The 24,728-nt window shown below is 51.2% G+C and overlaps 1 protein-coding gene across 1 annotated transcript; it reads right to left on the bottom strand.

The window, feature by feature from the left end:
- Window positions 1-1,703: 1,703 nt before the first annotated feature.
- Window positions 1,704-23,105, bottom strand: RNASET2 (ribonuclease T2). The gene is made up of 10 exons (XM_059940841.1): window positions 23,022-23,105; window positions 22,692-22,859; window positions 19,701-19,761; window positions 16,774-16,829; window positions 15,398-15,455; window positions 11,900-11,973; window positions 7,664-7,777; window positions 5,225-5,267; window positions 3,688-3,759; window positions 1,704-2,886 (listed from the first exon to the last, which is right to left on the bottom strand). The coding sequence occupies exons 2-10, from the start codon at window positions 22,766-22,768 to the stop codon at window positions 2,695-2,697; spliced, it is 747 nt and encodes a 248-aa protein (XP_059796824.1). The 5' UTR covers window positions 22,769-22,859; window positions 23,022-23,105; the 3' UTR covers window positions 1,704-2,694.
- Between the last annotated feature and the right edge of the window lie 1,623 nt (window positions 23,106-24,728).

Genomic DNA, 24,728 nt, shown 5'->3' with positions numbered 1-24,728 from the left:
CAGGAGAGATTGAACCAGAATGATCGCTGAGACACATCCCAGCCAACCGGCCCCATGGAACCCCCCTTCACAGCCCTTCTCAACCATCCCGCCCCCCTTCACCTTCTGCCCCCGGGGTTGGGCTGTTTGCTGCCTCCTTTGCCTCCAGAAGTCCGTGCATATAGAGCTCACCTGAGGGCCCACCTGGCTGTAAGTAAGCTACTCCCATCTTGAACGTACACATTGTGAGAACAGACACATCTCAGGTGCTGCTGTCTCATCTTAGTCCTCATGCATTATGACAAAGGCAAAAGTGACAAAGAATAACCTTAAACTTGTCTAAGAAACCCCTTCAGCCCTGACCAAGTCAAGCCACTCGATTGCAGGGGTTTTACCTGTGTTGAGATTCTTCAAAGATTTCCTTCATTTTCTTATGAGGCTAATAGGTCAGTGGAGAAACTAGACACAGCACTGAGCAAGGTCTGCTCTAAAGGGTACAAAGGTGCACAGCCCGATGGGTCTTGCCTGTTTGCAGGTGTTGTGGGTGAATGTGTCCCCAAAAGATATGTCTGCATTCGAATCCCCGGTGAATGTGAATTTATTTGGAAATAGGGTCTCTGCAGATATAGTCAAGTTAAAATGAGTTTGTTAGGGTGGGCCTTAGTCCATACGACTATGTCCTTCTAAGAGAAAGAGGAGGGAGATTTAGATGCAGAGACAGACAGACACACACACACACACACAGAGGGAGAAGCCATGTGAAAACACAGGTGGATTGGAGCGATGTGTCTGTAAGCCGAGGGTTGCCAGAAGCCACGAAAAGACAGGGAAGGATTCTCCCCTGGGGCCTTCAGTGCGAGGCTGACACTTGGTCCCAGATGTCTGGCTTCCAGAAATATGAGAGAAGCCATTTCTGTTGTTTCAAGATGCCCCGTTTGTGGCAATTTGTTATGGCAGCCCTAGGAAGATACAAAAAGGCTTGGAGACTCACCCGGAATGGAAATAAAATTAGAAATTCCTCTGATGAGAAATGCACTATTTAAAAAAAACCTTTATGCTATTAGAATCAATCACACTTGCTTGTTAGCTAATAATAATTATACAACATGAAAAAGCAGACTTTATTCCTGTGTCACCTTTCACAGTGATTCAATTTAATACGTTAATTTTTAAAAAATTATTGTTTATTTATTTTTGGCTGCGTTGGGTCTTCGTTGCAGCGAGCAGGGGCTACTCTTCGTTGCGGTGCGTGGGCTTCTCATTGCCGTGGCTTCTCTTGTTGCGGAGCATGGGCTCTAGGTGCGCAGGCTTCAGTAGTTGTGGCACGTGGGCTCAGCAGTTGTGATTCGCAGGCTCCAGAGCACAGGCTCAGTAGTTGTGGCTCACGGGCTTAGCTGCTCCGAGACATGTGGCATCTTCCCAGCCCAGGGCTCGAACCTGTGTCCCCTGCATTGGCAGGCGGATTCTTAACCACTGCGCCACCAGGGAATTCCCAAGGTTATTTTTTAAAGATAGGATTATTTTGAAAATATGGTTGTTCTTAGAATTAAATAATATTTTTAAGTGCTTAACATAATGCCTGGCACATAGTAAGTTCTAATTTAAGTATTTGTTAAGTAAAAGAAACAGGGCAGTATCAACCTGATTAAGACAGAGTGTTGGGCGTCATAGTTTAACCCACACAGCTAAAAACATTTTAAAGAAGGACAGAGACTGGGGAGAAATAATGTTAAAAGGTAGTTTTAATAAAGCACAGGAAGTCCACTTCACAGACCATTTTAGATATCCTCATTTTACAGGTGAAATGCCATTCAGCAGGTAAGGACCATGCCTGCAGCAGCCCCCGAGCCTGGGACTCGCATCATCTCCGAGACAAGCCCTGTCACCAGGCATCACTAGCCAAGGATGCAGCCGGCCCCTGGGGCCACGTCAGCCCCAGCGCCCTAAGGCCTGATGCTGCCTTCCGACAGAAAGGAAAGGAAAGCGGATACAGACTGACCTGCAGCATTTCTGGTCTGCAGGGAGGAGCACCCACTGACCGGGGGTGCTGGCTGGCACTCGGTCATGCGCCCAGGCTTCCTCTGGCGAGAAGAGAGAAGCCTGCAGCACCCCGCCTCCCCGCCCCTGCTGCCCCCCCCCACACACAGCATCTCACCCTCAGAGGACACGCCCATGCCCACCCATGCCAGGTCACCGAGGGAGACGCTGGTCGGTGACCACGGAACAGGAGCCGGCAGCCCTGAGGTCAGAGGTGGAGATGCCCTCCCGTGCGCCACCTGCGAGGCGGCCCGGGCTCCTGCTTGAGGGCTGGTCCCAACGGCCCCCCAGGAGTACTCAGAGCGAGAAGGCAGCTCACTGAGGGACACAGGAGAGAGTTCTCCTGAATCGGTACCATGTGCCCAGACTTGTCTTCCAAGGCTGCCACAGAGATTGATAAAGGAGAGAAAAAGAAAACCATAAGCTTTACTGCAGTCACAAAGCAGCCAAGAGGCGGGGAACTTTCCTCCCTTTCAACGTACCCAATGTTCACCCCATCTTTACATGTACCACGAAAATCAACTCCCAGACACGGAGTGCGAAGCAAAACAAACACAACAGGCTTAGGTAAAGGAGGCTGTAAACAGGAGATTTCACTGCGGAGCTGCTTTGTGAAAAGCGGTGGTTTGTCAATTCCTCTTGCTTTTCAAAATAAAGACTATTTACAAAATGTGGGCATCAGTGATCGGTCTCGTTGAGTGCGGGGTAAAAGAGGACGCCGTCCTTGCAGACCTCCAGCCCCAGGCTCGCCGCCGGCCTCGCTTCCGGCCCTCGGGGCGCCGGCTTCCCAGGATCCATGCAGTTCTGCAGCTGCAGGTCCTTGGAGAAGCACACCTCAATCTGCGCGAGCAGCTGCACCTCCTCGCCGCCCTGCAACGGGGAACAAAAGACGCTTCAGAATTCAGGCCGGATCCTCACGACGGTTCTATGATCAGCGCGTTTTAGAACTTGGAGAAAAACAAAAGCGGTGGCTCCGGACCTAGGACCCATGTTCCAGGAGCAGGACCCTAGCTCCAGCGGTGAAGGGGGGCTGGGGCCCAAGGCGGCACCTGTGGTCACCATCCAGCCACTCCCCTGCGCCAGCCTGGCAGCGTGCGGGAAGGGACCCCACTTTCAGCTTAGAAATTTACGCATCGGCAAAGGTGCGCGCAGACACAGCCGGCCACACCGCATCTGCGTCACAGTCCCAGGAGAAGACATGGCTTTTTGTAGATAAGTAGGTAAACAGCACCCTATCGCTAAATGAATTTAAGACTTTATCAGCTGACAAAAGAAAGCACAATCCATCTATAAGTTGGACAGGTAACTACAACTGAAATGTCTAAGACTAACAATGCAAACACAGAAATGTTTAACTGCAAAATATACCCACACTGCTTCGCCCCTACTGCACCACCCCTCTGGAATGGGAGCTTTCTTGTTAGGGGGAAGCTGCCAGAAAACAAGCCCCATCCTAGCACGGTATCAAAGGACAGTTTGTTATTTCAAAGTGCGCACACACACACACACACACGCGTGCGTGCCCATGCACACACAGCACAAGCCCGTTTGCACACCCACACATATACCACTCTGTCCTGGGAACTCCACGGCGAGGACAAAGCTCTCAGAAAAACTGAACTTGTCTTCTTGATAGGGACAGAAAGGATGACAGAACATCACACGTCTGACCTGTTTTGGAAGACACTGGACTTTGGGCACGACTCCGTACACACTGACAAGGGCATCTTTAATATCTGAAATCTGAAATTAGATACAGTGCATTAGAAATGAAACTTCAACAGAGAAAATGAACGGTTCTGTTCTACTCAGAACGAGTGACACTGGTTTCCGCTCTCACGAGCGCAAACAACCGACGACAGCGTCACCCCCCTGAGCTCCCCTGGCTCACAGACAGAACTGGAAGATGCTGGTGAATGCGCTGCCCCACCCCCGAAGGAGACCAGGCTGCCCCCTGGGGCTCCCCGCTCCAGACCGGAACCCACACAAGATGCTCTACACGGGTCTCCGTTCTCCTCGCTGTCCTGATACAGGGCCTGGAGGCCGGGTGCAAAAGCAGAAGCTCTCCTGCTAGGAGATCAGAGGTCAGGACCCGGCCTGTGCTGTGCATCACGCTACTTCAGACACCGAACCTAATGCCTCCAGCACAGAGAAGGAGCTCAGAAAACACGTGCTGCCACTGCTGCTTTTGCCAGAATCGAAATCAGTTCTCTGAATGTCAAGTTCTGAGCAAGGATGTAAAAAATTCCCTGTATGTACTTAAGCGGGAGTCCAGCTGAAACCAAAGGGGCCTGCGAGCACACTGCCTCCCGGCCTCCCGGCGGGACGGACAAAGGGCGGCTGACACTCCTGAAGGGCGCTGTTCCCTCCGGTCCCTTCTCTCCAGGGAGGGACGAAAACAGCAGATACAAAGAGCAAGACCCGAGTGCAGATTTAGCTCAGACACTGTCAGGAGACCGGAATGATGGTCCAGTATCCAGCCACGACACCGGAACTCAGAACTGCAAAAGTCAGTGACTTTCAGGCTTTTCTATATCCACACCTTCAGGCTTTTTTATATCCACACCTTCAGGCTTTTCTATATCCACACCTTCAGGCTTTTTTATATCCACACCTTCAGGCTTTTCTATATCCACACCTTCAGGCTTTTTTACATCTGCAAAGGGCCACAGAGCAGAGGCTTCAGGCCCGTGGCGTGGCGGCCGCCGATGCCAGGGGTGGCCTGGCTGAGCGTAAACACAGCTGTGCTCACACAGAGGGGGACCCTGGGTGGAAGCAATCGCCCTCTGTAGAGGCCACCAGCCAATAGGCTCTGCCATGTTTAAATTTCTGGTTTTCTCACGCAACAAAGCATAGTTATATCATAAAAACAAATGTTCACTTTCTTCCTCAAACTATCATAAAACGGTGGTTTCCAACTACATACTCCACCTGCCTCTTCAGAACCCGGGACACACTTCTCACCATGAAACCACCAATCTGCTTCAAAATCACCGGTTTAAGTAGCCTTTAGTTTACACTCAAAACACAGAGGAAAACAAGATTTAAATAAAACCTATTTAGAAACATAACAGTCAGGTCGGAGGGACTGGTTTGGGTCGCTTTAAAACCCGAGTGTAGCTCACAGGCTGATGGGACACTTGAACGTGGCCAGGTGTCCCCAGTTAGCGGGTACACATTTGATTAAGAAGCTGAAAGCAAGACTTACCTGGTAGTAAGTAGATGGTGTTATCCCCAATTTTTGGAGCGTGCTAAAATTTAAAGTAAAAAAAATAAATAACTGTATAATGAAGGTCCATTTTCCTTTCTTGTTCTTACCATATTTCACAGTAAAAATGAAGACACTCTTAAAGGAAAGTGTGTACTTTGTATTACCTGGGGCAATAAATCTGTTCACAAGGGCAGCACATAAATGGTGCTCCGGCCGCCTGGACCTCCCCTTACCCTGGGCGCACGCGTGTCTGATCTGGGCCCCACTTCCAGCACCGGAACCTCTCGGCAGTGGTTCGGATGGCCGTGACCAACTGGAGCTGCTATCACATAACCACCCATCTGCCACGCCTGTCCTAAACGATAGTTAGCAATTGATTTTGGATTCTAGCCTTATTCTAACAACCTTGCGTTTGGTCAGATCTTTAAAATACATTCAATCTCTACAGCCTGGAATCACTTCCTAAAGCACGTGGTTTTAACCAGCTCTAGTGAATGCTAATCATAGTATGATATGGTTAACTTACTAAATGATAGAGTATGGCATAAAAATATTCTCAGATTAATAATTCCAAAAATGCTCTGTATCCCCCATCACGCCTCTGGATTATCCCAGCTGTGACCATGCGGAGAAGATGCAGGGACCCCAGGCGCTGACATCATCAGACAGGGGTCTGCCTGAGGGAACCAGGACTCTAGCCAGGCCCTGCCTCCTTCACTCATGGTTTCTGGCAAAAGCATTAACGAGACAGTTTCTCTAGAGACTGCACATCGGTGACCTATGGATCTTTGCTGTGTGGTCCTAGAACAAGCGGGAAGAGGTCCTTGAAGACACACACCCACTGCCTGTCCTTGCGCTGTCACCGTAGGATAAATGCCAGATTTCAAACACTTTATGCCCCCCAAATGCAAAACTTCTCAATGATTCTTAAGTATTTATTACAAGTTGCAGTGATATTTTGGATATATTGGGTTAAACAAAATACACTATAAAACCAATGTTTCTTTTTGCTCTTTTTAATTAGGCTACTAGAAAATTTAAAACCACGTATGTGGCTTGAGTTCTATTTCTTTGGGGTAACACTGATCTAGAGCCCTCCTGGGTTAGGGCATCACAGAAATATGGCAAAGAGAGAGAGAAATATTGGGGGAAACTTGGCATCTAGACCAGGATAGAGCATAATTTTTCCTACCGAGTTAAGATTAGTTTGGCATTAATCCCCTGGTCCATATCTGTGGGTAATCTGAGACCTTCGGTTCAGGATACTTAACATTTTTCCAGGTTTGCTACCTTTATATTATAAATTGAATTTAAAACGGCTACTTTATGATAACGTGACAGGCTTACCTCTGAGAAAAAGACAATCTGTAGTAATGGTTTATAATCAGAGAAAAATAGAAGGGATGTTTAAGTTTTGACTCAATTTTAACCTTGTGAGTACTAAGACTTTAGGTTTTCCTTGGAGAAACTGGGAAAGAATAGGATTTCTCTACGGTTGTTCTATCTAGTTTTTAACAGACATTCTGTTCCCAGGAGAGCCTTTCACTCCACGGTCCCCTGTGAACACACTCCAGTGATTCCAGAGTTCAGCAACTTCGCACCTGTGTGTATATAGGTAAAGCCACCGACATTCAAAAAGGGTTAAGCAGGAGGTCCTTAATAAATAGCTGTTGGATGAAGGGATGAATTATTCAGATATTTGACTTTAAAACTTTCAGCATGTCGGTTTATTCCCCTTTTCCTGTTTGATTCAATAGAACCTGGGCTGCAAAAAGGAATGAAACTGGGTCATTTGTAGAGACATGGATGGACCTAGAGAGTGTCATACAGAGGGAAGTAAGTCGGAAAGAGAAAAACAAATGTCGTATAATAACGCATATATATGTGGAATCTAGAAAAATGGTATAGGTGATCTTAGCTGCAAAGCAGAAATAGAGACACAGATGTAGAGAACAAATGTATGGACACCAAGGGGGAAAGGGGTGGGGTGGGAGGAAGTGGGAGACTGGGACGGACACATATACACTACTGATACTCTGTATAAAATGGACAGCTGATGGGAACGCACTGTATAGCACAGGGAGCTCACCTGGTGCACTGTGGTAGCCTAAATGGGAGGGAAGTCCAAAAGGGAGGGGATATCTCTATGTGTATGGCTGATTCACTTCGTTGTGCAGTGGAGGCTAACACAACATTGTAAAGCAACCAGACTCCAATAAAGATTAATTAAAAAACAAAACAAAACAAAACCTGGGCTGCAGAGTCGGCTGGGACTCACGCTGCTCACGAATTGGGACCGTGAGATCCGTAGTGGAAACAGAGGGCACCTTCCTTCCCTCGGGGGCTGGTGGGTGGGAGGCAGGGATGCTGCTCCGGGATGGGGGTGAGCTGGGGAGTGGGGTGCGGAAGGTGAGGCTACAGGACCAAGCCACCCACCTGTTCAGGGCAAGCGCCTTAGACAGATCCAGACTTTTGCCGAAGTATTTCTTCTGGGAATTGAGGGCTTCCAGCTGGGCGGCGCAGGTCCCATGCTTCTCCCACTCATGCTTCCTGTAAGGATGTTTTTTAAAAAATCTCTGGTTAAAAAGTAATGAAACTGGGCTTCCCTGGTGGCGCAGTGGTTGAGAATCTGCCTGCCAATGCAGGGGACACGGGTTCGGGCCCTGGTCTGGGAAGATCCCACATGCCGCGGAGCAGCTGGGCCCGTGAGCCACAACTACTGAGCCTGCGCGTCTGGAGCCTGTGCTCCGCAACAAGAGAGGCCGCGACAGTGAGAGGCCCGCGCACCGCGATGAAGAGTGGCCCCCGCTTGCCGCAACTAAGAAAGCCCTCGCACAGAAACGAAGACCCAACACAGCCATAAATAAATAAAAATAAATAAATTTAAATTAAAAAAAAAAAAAAGTAATGAAACTACCGCCCAGTAAACCGTCTGCGGGGCTCCTCTTCGTGCAGGGCATTCCCAGACAGGCATGCTGCTGCTTTCACAAAGCGGGAGGGGCGAAGTTCCTCACCTCAACACGGGCCCCCCACCCCGCTCAGGACCGAGGCCCCTGAACCCAGCCCGAGCTCCACGGGCACTCGTCACCGCTCTTCAGGCGTGCCTCTGCTCATGAGCTCCAGCTCGCTTCTACAATTAGCAACAAACCCGAGCTGAGAAAAAAGAGAGCACCATCGTCCAGGCACCCACAGAATCACACGGCACTGGGCGTCCTCCCGGAAAGCCAGGGCTCGACAGCCAGGGCATTTCACAGGAGCGGCTGAACAGCCACTTCTAAGCCACTGGCACAGAAAACGCAGGTTCACTAATCACCAACACTGCCTGGGGCCAGTTCCCCACTTGCTTACGGCGTAGACGTCCGTCTACACGGACGCCTATGCTGAAGCAACAGCCCAGCCAAGTGTCTGCCAACAAGCGGCTATTTGTATTCAAGAAAACCATTGCTATTGATCATAATTTCTCACATTTTATCAAAGATTAAAGTTTTACAAAATGTCTTCCCATTCTTCATTTGATTCTCACAACTCTGCAAAGTGAAAACATTATTGCTGGTTTAGAAATGGAGAAACCGAGGCTAAGAGGGGCTGGCTAGGAACCTGGCTTACCTGCCACCCGGCCAGGTAGCCCCTGACCTGCACCCGACCCCACGCTCAGGGCCCTTCCCACTGCCTCGCGCTGCCATCCAATCAATTGCTGAACGTAATTTATACCCACTCTAGAATGATTGACAACTTGTCAATTCAGATGTTAACCACAGTTAGCATGGAAAAACAAAACGGGCATCAGCTTTCCTCAGCTTTATCAGTGATTAATTCATGAAGAGTTCACAAAACATGTTCATGCAAGCATTCAAAAGGTACCCACGTGCAGAAATACAATCTAAATGTGCACTAATTCTTTGATAACATCACCCAGAGTGCCAACTCTAAGTGACTGCAATAGCTGTAAGTTACAAGTCTCTCAGACCTAAGAAAGCCATGAGGAAAAATAAAAGTAGATAAGTAATTAACTTTCTTCATCTAGAATAGCTTCCAGGGTGATGTATTTGATAACTTTCTAAATTCTATGAAGTAGAAAAAGGAGACTCTTTCCAGCTAACTGAACATGTAACTGAATTATGGGTGCCTCAGTTTCTGTAGGACAGGAGCAGCAGTTCTAGAACGTCCTCCAGGGGCTGTTGGAGAAGTGAGGGGCTGAAGCTCACAGAGCACGTCACACACGTGCCCAAACATTCCTAGCCTGCAATAAACAGTCAAGATGTCCACTGCTGTTATTCTTGGGGCAAGTTTTTTTTGTTTTTTTGTTTATTTGATTTATTTATTTTTGGCTGTGTTGGGTCTTCATTGCTGCGTGCAGGCTTTCTCTAGTTATGGCAAGCAGGGGCTACTCTTCGTTGCGGTGCGTGGGCTTCTCATTGCGGTGGCTTCTCTTGTTGCGGAGCACGGGCTCTAGGTGCACGGACTTCAGTAGTTGTGGCTCACGGGCTCAGTAGTTGTGGCTCGTGGGCTCTAGAGCACAGGCTCAGTAGTCGTGGCTCACGGGCTTAGTTGCTCCACAGCATGTGGGATCTTCCCGGACCAGGGCTCGAACCCGTGTCCCCTGCATTGGCAGGCGGATTCTTAACCACTGCGCCACCAGGGAAGTCCCCCTGGAGCAAGTTTAACTCAACAGACGTTAGAGATAAGAGGATGCTAAAGTCCTGATATTACTGTGGTTCAAAACATCAAATCACACATCTTTGGAATCAGACACTTTCCATTTAACACGAAATTGTCTGTCACCAATCAGACGCGACTATGGTGTGGTCCTCTCAGCCCCAGCAGGCACGTGAGTGATGTCACGTCACCCTCCACCACGGCCTGGCCTGGCCTGTCTCGGGGATGAGAGGCAACGATTCCTGCTGAGGCCCAGGGACACCATCCACAGGGAGGCTGCATCGCCAACCAGGGATGACCAAACTCTCGCGCTTTTTCTTACAAGAATCAAAAAACCAACAAAAATCCTCCTTTGCAGAGGGTTGTGCACATAGTATTTTTCAGGATGGCTGATTGTGTTAATAGATTTAATCTTAGGGAATTATCTCGAGCACCAAGTGATACCAAGACCCTCTCCTTCGCATATGTGATTCTTATTTGAGATTGAAGAGAGAAGTTTTCGGATGTGAGCCTGCCCCTTAAGGACAGGAGAGGCCGGGATGCCTCCATGGACACTTTATCACCTGCACACCAAGGCGACCTGGGCCACAGCTGCCCAGGTGCAGTAACCAGGGAGCCGGTAACGGCAGGGCCACGTGAGCTGAGTCCACATCCAAAGGCATAAATATTAGCCAGAGTGTGATATCACCTTTTTCATTTAGAACAACAGTTTTTAAGTGCGTAATCTATCCTGAAAAGGTAAATCATTTTGCCTTTATTAGAACACAACGTTGAATGTGTGTTCCGCCCACACCATTGGATCAAATCTTGAAGGACTCAGCTCACGGGAGGCCATCTTTGTGTACGTTTAGTGATGTATTTTTAAGCCACTTGACACAAATCTGATTGACTCTATCACGGAACATCCTAACAACTGGAAATATTCTCTTTTGTTCACTTAGTCACCAAAGACTCTGCTCTGAAGTATACTGTGAAGTGCTATCTGAAATTTTTTTATTGTTTTTCACTATTTGAACTCATCAAGGCCATAATCTACTTTGAAACCGCTTTCTAGAACACAGGCCGCACAGAGCCAGCACTGGAGACCTGGACCGCTCGTCTCCCGAACTTTCACGGGGGGCTTCTCTCTTCCCGTGCAGGGGGCACAGCAGCTTCCAGACCCAGACCCGCGCGTCCTAAAACACCTCTCCCTGCCACACACCCTCGAGTGAACTCAAACCGAACACCAGTGAACCAGGGGGCCAGACGTCACTGTCACTCCATTTTGTTTCAAAAAGCTTTTCTCCAAATTTAACTCTTCCTGAAGAGTCTACACAAAAATATTTCAAAGTTAAATTAATCACTTTGGACAAAATCTGATTCACTGTCATGTGAATTATAAATTGCCATCCTGCAGTGAGGGAGAAAATGAAGAATTATCTTTGGTTAATGTAATGCAAATAAAAGGAATGTCAACTTTATCTTCTCCAAAAGCAACGATTTAAAAAGGTCTATTGAATTAAACATAGCACGTTTCTCCTCGGCTCACCTCCCGCTGAACTGAGGACACTGGGACGGACGGGGCTCAGCCTCCGTGAAGACCTCACCTTCTCTCCGCCCTGAGTCACAGGAGAGAGATCACTGTCTTGTGAGGACGTCTTCTTTTGATCTATTTCAGGACAACATCTCCATTTCTCTGAGAAACATTCTCTCCTGTCTGATTTGGAGCGATGGCGTCTTAGATATGCAAGTATTTGGCTTAATTAGGCCTCAGTAGAGGAAGTTTTTAAAACGAAGTAATGAACGATCTAACAGATTAAAAAGCAAGTTTACAAAGTAAATTCTACCTGCCCTCATTTTTCATCCGTTGAAGACCAGCTCCAAAAATGGCACAGCAGATGAAAGGCCACTCCAGCTTCTGAGCCTCAGGAGACAGGTTCTACGTTACCTGTGCTCCCGTAGTTCCATCCGGAACAGCCCCGAAGCTCTCACACCTGTGCTTCAAGGCTCGTGACGGCCCCCAGAACTCAGACTCACCACAAATGGAGGCTGCGGTTAGGAGACGGATGGAGCAGATCAGGCCAGTATATCTTCATGTCCGGCAAAAGGTCCTGTGCATAGTGACAGCAATAATAATAAATCGAGGTAGGACCTAACAACTCAAAACCCAGAAGGCAAATCTGAGAAACTAATACATTAATAGAACTGAGCTCTGTGAATTAATAACACTCAGGTGAGTAAAATGATTCTGGGTTTATTTTGCATGAAGTGTTTCTTAAGACAGATCTAAACGTGAAATCTGGGTAATCGTGAAAGTGTATTTGAAAATACAAGCTCTGACAGGTGAATGGATAAACAAATTGTGTCCATCCAGATAATGGGATATTATTCAGCACTACAAAAATGAGCTATCAAGCCATGAAAACACGTGGAGGAACCTTAGTACATATCACTGAGGGAAAGAAGCCAACCTGAAAAGGCTACCTACCATATGATTCCAACTACATGACATTCTAGAAAAGGCAAAACAATGGAGACAGTGAAAGTCAGGGGCTGCCAGGGGTTGAGGTTGGGGAGGGATGAACAGGCTGGGCACAGGGGATTTTTAGGGCAGTGAAACTACTCTGCATCCTATTATAATGGTGGACACATGTCCTTACACATTTGTCCAAACCCATAAAAACCACACAACACGAAGAGTGAACCTAACGTAAACTACAAACTTTAGTTGGTAATAAAGTATCAATACTGGTTCATCACTTGTAACATGAGTACCTCACTAACGCCGACGTTTTGACTGGGGAACGCTGTACAGGGTAGGGGCATGGGGGGAAGTGTATGGGAACTCTGTCCTTTCCACTTAAATTTTCGGTTTTAGGTTTCTAAAACCGCTCTAAAAAATAGTGTCTACTAATGAAATCAAACACAAAATACAAGTTCTCGCTCTCCCTAGAGAAGAGCTCGTCTGGGCTGGGCAGTCTTAGCGCTACAGTCACCTTAAACTGAGCAGCGTTCAAGTTTACTTTCCAATTCCCACACACCCAGGACGCCAGAAAAGGTTCCATTAAATAAAGGTGTGTAAACAGGCCCAGGATGACCTCACCTTCTCAGTCCTGCCACCACTCCCGCCGCGATGGGTCCTTCCCATCAACCCAGCAGCTATGAACCAATTTCACACACCCCCCCCCCGACCCCGCACAGCCGGACATCTCCCGGACGCTGCCCTCCCCGACTGTCTCCATTCCCACCTACCCTCCGCCTGCCACAAGCTGGCTTCAGCCCCCATAGCCCTCGGGGGAGCAGGGTGACGATATAATTTATTGCCCAAACTAGGCTGCTTTTGTTTGGGACAGATGCTAGATTGGACATCCTGCTACAAAGCAAGTAAAGCGGCACTGCTCTGAACAAAGGGCAGCTGCCGGTCACCTCCTGGCCTGGGCCCGCAAGCCCTCCATCCAAAGGGCCCCCCGCCCTCTCTTCAGGAACCCTGGTTACACTCCTTCGCGAAGCTCTCTCCACATGGCCCTTGTCCCTCCTGCTCTAAACACCGGGGCTACTGGAGGCTTGGCCCTGCCCGCTCCACGCCACCCCGTCCACACTCACACGTACGGCTTACTGGCTGCGCTGATGCCGAAGTTCATCTCCAGCTCAGACCTTCTCTCCTGACACACCTTCCCTACCTGGATGCTTCCAGGGCACTTCACACTCAATGTGTCCACAGCTGACCCTCGGTCCCATCTGCCAAGGCCCGCTCCCCTGGGCCGGGGAAGGAGGCTGACACCCACCTAGTTAGACAAGCCCCCACCCAGAGTCGGTCCTGCCTGCTGCTTCCTCCCCCTCCATCCCCACAGCCTCCGTCTATTCAAGGCTCCTGGCCTCTGGCAGGGACCCTGCAGAGCCTCCTCACTTAACAGGCAGGCAGCGGGGCAACCACAGAAAAGCCACACTGGCTTCCTTCACTCTCCAGCTTGAATGCTTCCAACGACTTCCCTCTGGGTCTTCACGCAGACAAACAATCCTTACCCAGTACACAGGCTCTGCAGGACCTGGCCCTCAACGCTGCCCCGGCCCACTGCTCACCCCCCAGCCACACTGGCTTCCCCCCATTTTCTCAAAAGCTCCGTCTACCCCGGGGCCTTTGCACGTGCTCCTGCCCCAGCCTTCCTCTCCCGTCTCCTGGTTAAGTCGGATTCCAGCCCTCTATCACCTCCTCAGGGGAGCCTGGCCCAGGTCCACCGTCCTAAGCTCTAAGTGCTCTCCCCCCAGGCACCGCGCTTGTCACCCTGTGATGTGTGTGCTGGCTCCCGGCTGCAGGCAAGGTGGGCCGGAAACCTCGTCTGGCTCTGCTCCCCGTGTCCCCAGCCCCCGGCCCGGTGCCCGCTACACTGCAGGCACGCAGAACACCGTTACGAGTAAGTTAACCTGGATGCCGCTGCAGGGTCACGAGACTCTCACCAGGAACGTCAGGGGGGGTCGAAGTCAGCCCGGGAAGAGAAAAGTATGTCTGAGGAAAGAGACCTCGCCAGGCTTTGGGGCCCCGGCCTCTCAGGCCTCCAGGCTCACAGCACCGAAGGTCCTCGTGAGAAGGAAAGAGGAGGAAACAATTCCATTTGGACTAGAACCTGTGATGGGCTTGGAACTAATTACCTTGTCCTCCTGGGGGCCACATACTCCTGGAAAGGGTCCGTAATTCTAGCAAATCCTAATTCTACCCCATGCTTTCAGGGAGGCCTCAGTAACCGCACAGGCCCTGCCCTGTAAATCCAGGTACTAGTTACCTTGACAGCTGACTAGTCACACATGAGGGGTTGTCAGCACCCCGTGGAGAGGTGAACACACGCGTGTGCACGTGTGCGCGTGCAGGTGTGTGTGCACGTGCGGAAGGGGTGTCTGCTACCAACTCTCGTATACCCCAGTGCCAGGAGTCCCGCTGTGCCACGAGCCTTTGTTCTAGAAACGCCCGCCGCTCCCTCACTGCTCACGGGGCCCACTGAGAAACCCGCCCTGCCCGCGGCCAGCAAGGACGGCCGGGGGGCCACGGCGCCTCTGCAAGCCAGGGCCGCGCACACACGCCCGAGCACACGCCGAGCGGCCGGGGGTCCCGGAGCAGGGATGACGGGCCGCGGGCTGGGGCCAGGGTCACCTCACACAGTCACTGCGGCGCTTCCGGCCCGGGGCAGAGGAGGATTTAACTAAATGCAAATCGTATTTAACTTGTGGGACTATTTCAGATATCAGTAAATGCTGGTGAATACATCTTAAAACATGACTTTGAGGGCACACTTAGAGCAGGAATGAATCTATTGGGAGACTGTGACTGACACGTACACGCTGCTCTATTTAAAATGGGTAACCGTAGCACAGGGAACTCGGCTCAATATTATGTAACAAACTAAATGTGCAAAGAATTTGAAAAAGAGTAGACACATGTGTATGTATAGCTGAATCACTTTGCTGTACACCTGAAACTAACACAACATAGTTAATCAACTATACTCCAATATAAAATAAAAAGTAAAAAAAAAAAGTTAATACCTTGATCTCTTCTGGATTAAAATGCCAGGATCGGTTACATCCTTCACTTTTATCAGGCCTTGAAATTAAAATTGAAAAAATAAAGAGAAATTAGCCTTGGTTGGGCTGGTTCCAAACGGCATGAGAAAACACCTGCGTTAAGGTCTGTAGAGAACGAAAGGGAGGTGACTTCTAACTGGGAATTCCTTCTGCCACGTGAGTCATGCTCGGGCACCAGCGGTCACTATTGGAGTTTCTTTCAAAGTGGAAAGTCATTCAAAACATCCAGGCACGATGCAAACAGGCCGACTTCCTAGCAGAGAAAGCAAAGTAAACAAGCCGGTAGGGGGCGCCCCGGAGCTGGCCCGGCGGGGATTTCTGGCCGGGTTCTGAGTCTGCAGATCTCCACTCATCAACCACAGTGTGAGAAGAGCATGAGTTCCCGTCTCTTTAAAGGCGTCGAGGATTAATGGGACAACATATGTATCGTGCTCAGAAGTGCCTGGTGACGCCTTAAGATTGGCTGGTATGTTTCCTTTAGCACCGAGCACGTGTACCCTCCCGACCTGTGCGTGTGACGCTGTCCTCACGCGTCTAATTCTGGACGTGTCAACTCTCAGCCTCCGCCTGCAGCTGACATCATGAGGGACCAAACCTGCTTTCTCCAGGGTCGGCAGGCCGGCCCGGCACCCGAGACCAGGCCAGCTCCCACGGCGCTGGGTGCTGTCCCCCAGCTCAAGGACAGCCGAGGACGTGAGCACAATCCCAGAAACCCAAAGGCGGGACGAGGCCAGGTCCGCAGGCCCTGGTTTAATTTGCTTCCTGCTGACCCCCCTGTCCCTGCGGGATGAGCAGCCCAGCAAGAGCCACTATGGCCCTCCTCTCTGGGAGAAGCGGGACCAGGCCGATCCCTTCGGGCAAATTAGCACACACGGTTTAACATCACAAATACACGCACAGACAACAAAAAAATAAACAAAATGCAGGCAAAACCAGAAAAATAAATTTGGGTGTCTGTGAAGTGTGTATACTATACATACACACCATATATATATGTAGTATACACAAATTTATTTATTTATTTATTGTTATGCATTTACTTATTGGCCCCAAAAGAAGCAAATAAGAAAATTAAGATTTAGTGATCTAAAATGTACTGAGAATCCTTAAACGCATATTTAAACTAGACTGTTCCTGTTGTATCAAAACAGAACTCAAGTACAGCAGAAGTAGGGTTATGTTAGAAAGACTAAAGATGCTTCTCAATAAGGATCTGGTCTACTGAGTAAACTCCTAACAGAAATCACAAGTATACATATCAGGATCAGACTCAAGCTAGATCTCCAGGCCAGCCAGCTTCTGACGCTGCTGAAGTTTTAAACGCATGAAGTACTTGCCATAAGCCGTGTATTGTCCAGTAATCTGGGGGGTCTTTGCAGTGGTTCTTAACTTCCTATGGAGAAAAGACAGAGAAGACAACTAACTGGTTTGTTGTTTGTTAAATACACTTAACAACCTTCCTGTCTTTTGACAAATGTCAATGAGATCCAATACAGGACTAACACGAAATAAGTTCTGTGGTAATTTACCATAAGCAATATTCATGAGAATACCACGGGGAGGGGGGCGGCTGGATATTTCATTTGAAATGAGTGAACCAACGATTTGGAAAACAGAATTTAATAGCTACTTTTGTTCTTTTTATATGCTTGAAAATTAAGTCAATCTGATGGATACACTCATACTTACCCATGAATAATTTTCTTGTCATACAATCAAAAATGAGAACAAGAGGCTGACGGTATCCTGCTAAACTCAAGTTTGTTCAGGCACCAGGCCCAAATACAACAGTGGAATAATAAGTATTGAAAATTTGGAGCCAAGAAAAATGCCAAGGTGAGAATAGGAGCATATCCTTAACATTAAAGATAAACTCATAGAGATAAAAATCTCAGTGTAACACTTTTTAGGGACCTCCAAATTGTTTAGCTAAAATGGGCTTTTTCCAAAACCATAATCCCCTCAGCTATCAGGCAGTGGGCCAGAAGCCAGGCCCGGCAGCCCCGCAGTGAATAAGCAAATGAACAGTACATGCCGGGTCTGGCAAGGAGCCGGAGGCATCCTGCTTGTGTGCAAGCCCTTCCTGTTCGAATCACCTTCTGATGTAGGGAGGCTGCTGCTTTTTACGGTTGGTCTGGAAATGAGGGCAGGCCTGGTTTAGGTGCCTGAGACGTCTGATGTGAGGAGGCTACAGAACAAGTGGGCAGAGGGCAGGAGGACAAAGTGTGGGGTCAGAGCGAGAGGTCGCGGACTTCATCTCATCCCCAAGGAAACCACAGCCAAAGCAGGTGGGCCCTTTCCCACGGTGCAAGGCTGGGGACGGGCAGAGACAGGCCCCAGCGGGGATTTTCTACCTCAGCTCCACGCCCAGCATCTCAGATGAGCCTTTACGAGGGGAACTGAGGTCAAGGTGCCGCTTTCTTTCCCGCGTCAGCAAGTATTCGTGAGGGGCCGTGCTGAGCACTGAGGATAGACCTGTCCCTGCACCTGTAACGCGTACATCGCTCACGGGGGCAGGAGCCCAGAGACGGCCCTGTCCCCAGGATGACACTGGACCGGGATAGCAGGACCCCTGTCATGGCCGCCCTGGATCGAAATGAATCCCCTACCAATGATATTTTGCTAGTAATTGATTTTTTTCATCTCATTTCTAAAGCCTCAAGGCGGGAATGCACTTCCATGCATATTTAGTCAGCACACAGGAACACCCACAAGTTTCGTCCCAGGCCCTGAAGGCAAATCTCCCAGTGTTACCCAGGGTAGGAGCTCCACACACAGGTCCTTCCTGAAGGAACCCACGGCTCCCACGCGTCCTCACTACGTAGGAGTGAGAGCTAGATTCCCAACAAAACTGAAAACAGCTTACAGGCAACTCCATTCTACCCACCGCCAACTGTCCTCCCTACCCTGGAGCAAAGAACCAGCACCAGAAGGAGAAAGACACAGGAGGTTGTAAAGTTTGGGAAACTACAACCAGAGCAGTCTGATACAGTAAGAGATCCCCTGTTAGAAATGAGTTTCCAGGGGCAGCGTGGTGGCTGCCAGGGGCGGGGGCTGGGGAGACGGGGAGAGAGATGCTCCTCAAAGGGCACAAACCTCCAGTTATAAGATGAACAAGCCTGGGGATCTAACGAACAGCATGGTGATCGCAGCGAATAATGCTGTTTCATGCACTTGAATGCTACAGAGAGAGTAGACCTCAAATGTTCTCACCACAAGAAAGATGTGGTAACCGTGTGATGGGAGGGGGGTGGTAGCTAATGCTATGGTGGTGAGGCTTTGCCATTTATAAATGTCTCCACCTCCCAATACTTAAAAGAAAAGGCCTCAAAATTGAGAATTTTCAAGTCAAAATTTCAGAAACACTGTCAATAAAATTAGGGCCAGCTCAGCAATATGATGAAACGACTTTAGAGTCGTGGCACCAATACCAGGATCAGCGCGACAACTGCCCCCAAGATGGACGGGGGGGACACGGCCCGCAGGCAGCAGGAGGGGCGCCAGCTGGCTGCTCTCGGGTGAGAGCCTCTGCAACACACTCTACAAGGACACGGGCGCCAGGCGAGGCAGGGCCAGACGGAGGCCACCCTGAAGGAGGGAAGGCGCCACCTGTGCCGAGCTGAGCAAAGGAGGCCGGCAAGGCTCCGGCGGAGACTTTTAATGAGACTTGCAATAGTGGAGGGAGGGGACAGGTCAAGGCCTGTCCCCGGAGGGCATGCTGAAGTCCTAACCCCAGGCCCTTCTGAATGTGACTTTATCTGGAACAGGGTCTTTGCAGGTGTCATCAAGTTAAGAGGAGGTCAGACTGGATGAGGGTAGGCCCTCAGTGCAATCCCTGGGGTTCCTGTAAGAAACAGACACACGGATGGAGACCACGGCGTGGAGGCGGGGCAGAGGCTGTGCCTACAAGCCAAGGAGCGCCGGCACCGCCACAAGCCAGGAAGAGGCGTGGACCACACTCTCCCTCGAAACTTCCGGAAGGGACCTGCCGCACCTTGGTTTCAGACTTCTGGCCCCCAGAACTGGGAGAATACATTCGTGATGCCTGAGCCAGCCACCGCCGTCCGTGGGTCTGAACCCCCAGAACCTCGTGCAAGGCCCTCCCCGAGGGATGGTCTCCGGCCGGGAAGGCGCCGCCTCGTGGGGCAGGACAGTCCGGGAGGTTCCGTCGGCAAGAGGCGCTCAGCGAGGAAACCTGCTGGGCGAGCTCCTCGTCACGGGGTGGGGGTCACAGGTCAGAGGAGCCGGTCGAGGCAGAACTCACCTTGCACACCGTCGCAGGCCAGTGGTGAACCATGATTAGTTTATGCCACTCGTGGCTGTCACTGTTAAAAGACAAGGGATGTATTTTTCAGGAGCTTTTTAAAAAGTTACAGAAAGATCAATTCATCCATCCACTCACGCCAGCGTTCATTCGGGGAACACGGGGCGCCCGCCGCAGGCCAGGCGCTGCTGCTGCGGAGGCGGCCCTGAGACGGCTGGGGGCCCGAGTCCCTACCGTCCCGCAGCGCACCTGCCAGCGAGGGGGACGACGGCCGTGGCGACCGAGGACGCACGGGGACGCACGGCGCTGAGGGCCAAGGACTACGACTGAGGAGGACGGCAGGCCTGCCAGGTGGGGAGAGGGCTGAGATTTTTTGGATCAGGCAGCCGGGATCCCCCCGCTGAAGGGGAGCAGAGAGCTGCAGTGAGGGAATGAACCAGAAGGCGCCCTTCTCCTCAGGTGTTCACGCGGTGCACACACAGACCCCTTACCCCTCGGCAGCATTCGTGAGACCCAGAAGCCTGAGAACAGAATGGTTTTCGTAGCTCACGTGGCCACGGAACCCCACCTCGGGTGGCACGCGAGGCTGCTGTCACCACCCCACCCACCGGGAATCTTTACTCGTTCTCTGCAGGATGGGTGACGTCTGAGCCTAGGGGCTCCTTCCCACGTCCCCGTGAAACCCACCCGTCCCTCCCTGAGACTCTCCATGAGGGGCGTGGAGTAGCATTCACACGGGGGACCCCCCTCCCACCAGGTGTGCGAGGCTCAGCACACACAGAGACAGGCAGAGAGGCCGGCTGGCGGACTCCTCGCCGTACAGACGGAAGACAGCAGCAGCAACAGGGGATGCAACTCGAGCAGACACGTAATTCAGGATAAATGCATTTTTAGAAGGAAAGACTCAAGAGCAAAACAGTATTCAGTTCTCACACATTAGTTCTGTCAACAGGTGACTACGGCTGAGTAAGTAGAGAATTCACAATATTTCAAAACTTTTTTCAGCCTGAACTAATGAGCAAGCGCTCAGTACAAGAGAAAAGAGAAGAACTGCAGCAGGAGCATTAGAGCTGGGAGAAGCACTAGAAGAGGTTTTTTTGGTTTTTTTTTTTCTGGGTACGAAAACCTTATTTCGCATAGGTGGAAACTGAGGCTGGAAGGTTAGGCAGATGCCAGGAAAACTAAACCACCAGTATGCAGTTTACAATAAAACTACCAAGACTCACAACGTCTGTCACACAATAACCACCCACCACCCAGAGAGAAACATCCTCCCAAAGCGGTGGAGACGCTGCCTGTGCCGTAAAGAGAAAGAGGCCCTGGGGGAACACCCGCTGACCTGTGAGGCCCTCAGGGTCGGAATCACCCTCATGTTCTCGAAACCATGCCTTGCTCGCCAACTGTATCAGTGGCATGAATCGTGAGAATCAGCTGGCGGTGACCGCATACTACACATACTACAGCCTAACGTCTTCGCTGACATGTACTGATTACTATCGGGCAGGCGTGGTTCTAAGCACATTCTGTACTTTAACTGAGGTCTCCTGGCATCAAGGATAGGAGGCAGGTGCTGTTACTCTCTCGACTTGAGGATGAACGACCTTGATGGAGAGCTCCAAGGTCCTACATCTGGATGTGAGCTAGCAGTTCATACTCAACCCGTACACCGCACTACCTCGCCGATGATACACTCTTAACTTGATAGCAACAATTAAGTTAATTAATGTAGCTCTTTTTCAGAAAATACACTTTCTGGGAAAACTGAAATTTAATGTTACTTTTTAAAGTGATAAAACAGCAACGGTGGTTCATTAAAAAAGAAAAACAATTTACATTCCCACCAACAGTGCAAGAGGGTTCCCTTTTCTCCACACAGCCACTACGGAGAACAGTATGAAGTTTCCTTAAAAAACTAAAAACAGAACTACCATATGATCCAGCAATCCCACTACTGGGCATATACCCTGAGAAAACCATTAATTCAAAAAGACACATGCACCCCAATGTTCACTGCAGCACTATTTACAATAGCCAGGACATGGAAGCAACCTAAATGCCCATCAACAAACAAATGGATAAAGAAGATGTGGTACATATATACAATGGAATATTACTCAGCCATAAAAAGGAACGCAGTTGGGTCATTTGTAGAGATGTGGATGGATCTAGAGACTGTCATAGAGAGTGAAGTAAGTCAGAAAGAGAAAAACAAATTTCGAATATTAATGCATATATGTGTAATCTAGAAAAATGGTACAGATGAACCTATTTGCAAAGGAGAAATAGAGACACAGATGCAGAGAACAAACGTATGGACACCAAGGGGGGAAAGAGGGGGGTGGGATGAATTGGGAGACCGGCATTAACATATATACACTACTATGTATAAAATAGATAACTAATGAGAACCTGCTGTATAGCACGGGGAACTCTACTCAATGTTCTGCGCTGACCTAGATGGGTGGGATGGGGGGAGGGGTGGGAGGGAGGTCCAAGAGGGAGGGGATGTGTGTATACATACAGCTGATTCACTTCTTCGTCATACAGCAGAAACCAACTCAACGTTGTAAAGCAGCTATACCCCAGTTTTTTTTAAAAAGAAAACTGACCTTTTCCCAGGCCTGCGAAGTAAGTATGAAATCCGTTAACTGGAGCATTACCCAAATAAGACAGAAGAAAATTAAAATCTGGTTCTCAAATCTCGGTCTCCACTACAGAAGTAAAATGAGACTCCTCTCCCAGACAGCCTGTTTACCCCTTCAACTGTCAGCTGCAACAGAAAGGATGGAAAGAGGGAACGAGAGGGAGCGGAGGAAGGGCGAGAGAAAGAAACCTGGAAAGAGGAACCACGACCACCTCGCCAGGATCTTACCGGACCCTGGACGGAAAGCGTGCGCGCACCGCCCCCGGGAGACGCTCGGAAGCTCGGGGCACCCGTGTCCCCCTGCAGGCCCTCTCGCCCCCCCCCCACCCCGCCCCTCCTCAGCTCACCTCCTCCAGAGCCCGCGCGCGCCGCCCAGGCAGCACAGCGCCAGGCACAGGGCGCCCAGGCGGGCCGCGGGCTTCATCGGCCGAACCCGGCGGAGGACCCCGCAGGGGCACCAAGGCGCGGCCTTCCGAGGGCGCGAGGCCGTGTCCAGCGCCAGGCCCTGCGCTTCCCTGAAAAGGGACAGATTTCCTTAAGACGACCGTGCACCGGGCCGGCGGCCACCGAGCAGCGCGGCCAACCCCCGCCCACGGCCGAGGACGCGGCGGGCCCCCGAGAGGCGCCGGAACCCCGCCCGCCGACCACCGGGAGCCCCAGGGGCCCCGCCGCCTCACCGGGCCCTCCAGGCGCACAGCACTCCCGGCCCGCGCGCACCGCGATCCTCGCCGCGACCCTCGCCTGGACCCCGCGGCCCAAGCCGAGCCCTGCGCGTTTCCGCCCCGGGCGCCTGACGTCACGCCCCCAGCCCCGGACTCGCCCTGGGCGCCCCAACGCCACGCCCCTGGGCGACGGACGCGCGCCCGGCTGGCGAACGCGCCACGTGAGGCCCCGACGCCACGCCCCTTCAGGAGGGCACGCCCCTTCCGGGAGGACACGCCCCCATCGGGAGGACACGCCCCCGGCCCAGGTCCGTCGTTCTGCCCACGCGCCTCTCTGACGGGGCTTCCCTTTCGGTCTAGTTCCCGGCCGCCTTTGGCCCGGACCCGTGAAGACGACTTTAAAGCCACCTTCTGTGATGTCCTCGGTGCCGCGGCCCCTCCTCCCGGCGTTGAGCTGCCCGGGAGCCGGTGCGGTCAGGGCCACGTGGCCAGCCCGTCAAGGAGTGGGACAGTGTGTGGAGAGAGCGGCTTGGGGCCGCAGAAAAGGGCGGGGAGGAGGCGGCCCCCTTGGGGCCAGGCTGTCGTCAAGGAGGTGCGACCCTCGGGCCCCAGCAGGCAGAGAGGCGCGTGTGGCACGTCCTCCCCCCACGGGGCCTGTTGGGGCAGCCCTCGATCCCCGGGCAATCATGTCTGGCCAGCTCCAAGACCGCCCTCGATCCCCGGGCAATCATGTCTGGCCAGCTCCAAGACCGCCCTCGATCCCCGGGCAATCATGTCTGGCCAGCTCCAAGACCGCCCTCGATCCCCGGGCAATCATGTCTGGCCAGCTCCAAGACCGCCCTCGATCCCCGGGCAATCATGTCTGGCCAGCTCCAAGACCGCAGAGGGCCCCCTACCGTGACCCCACGCGATTCCCTTGGTCTCTGCTCCATTCACATGGGCCTCGCTGTGTGCAGCACTTCACAGACTTAGAGCAGCAGGACGTCGGGGCTGAGCCTGCCCCCAGGAGCAACGGGCAAACGGCAAATCAAGCCTGTGCCCGCACCCTCCTCCAACCACACAGTGCATGCCCTGGGTCTAAGAACCAGAGAAGTTCAGATCCATCAAAGCGACGCTCAGATCCATGGGCGGGAGAGAGGGAGGCAGTGGACGCCTGTGTGACGGCCTGCCCACCTCTGCCACATCCTGCGCAGTCCCGTATCCACACTCCTCCTCCTGCGTCCTCAGAAACTAACCCTCGGAGATTGCCAGCGGCCTCCTACCTGCAAAGAGTGCCTGGCCCCTGGGCTCTCTGTGGCTCTGTCAACCTTCCCTTTCCCCTCTGCTGCCAAGGGGTGGGCAAACCAAGTGGCACCGTAGGTGCCCTCCCAGGTACAAAAGCCTTTCTGGGTCCCCATTTCTTGTTTGTAGCAAAAGGCTTCAGCCTCCTAGACCTTCCCTGAGCTCCAAAGGGCGGATTCAAGCAGTTACTAATTAGGGAAGTGAAGGCACACAGAAACAGAGGAAAAGCAGTCAAGAAACAGCCGTGCAGTGATAAAGAAGAGTCCTAGTTCCTCCTCAAGGGATAAATATATATATATATATATATATATATATATATATATATATATATATATACACACACACATATATATGTATATATGTATCAATATATCTTTCTCTACAGGAACTGGGGCCGCCACCCAGGTGGAGGATGGTAACTTCAGGCTGAGCACAAGATTC

This window comes from Balaenoptera ricei, chromosome 12 (genome assembly GCF_028023285.1).
Source record: "Balaenoptera ricei isolate mBalRic1 chromosome 12, mBalRic1.hap2, whole genome shotgun sequence".
Lineage (NCBI taxonomy): Eukaryota > Metazoa > Chordata > Mammalia > Artiodactyla > Balaenopteridae > Balaenoptera > Balaenoptera ricei.
Note: the sequence above shows the minus strand (reverse complement) of the source record. Positions and strands in the feature narration are given on the sequence as shown.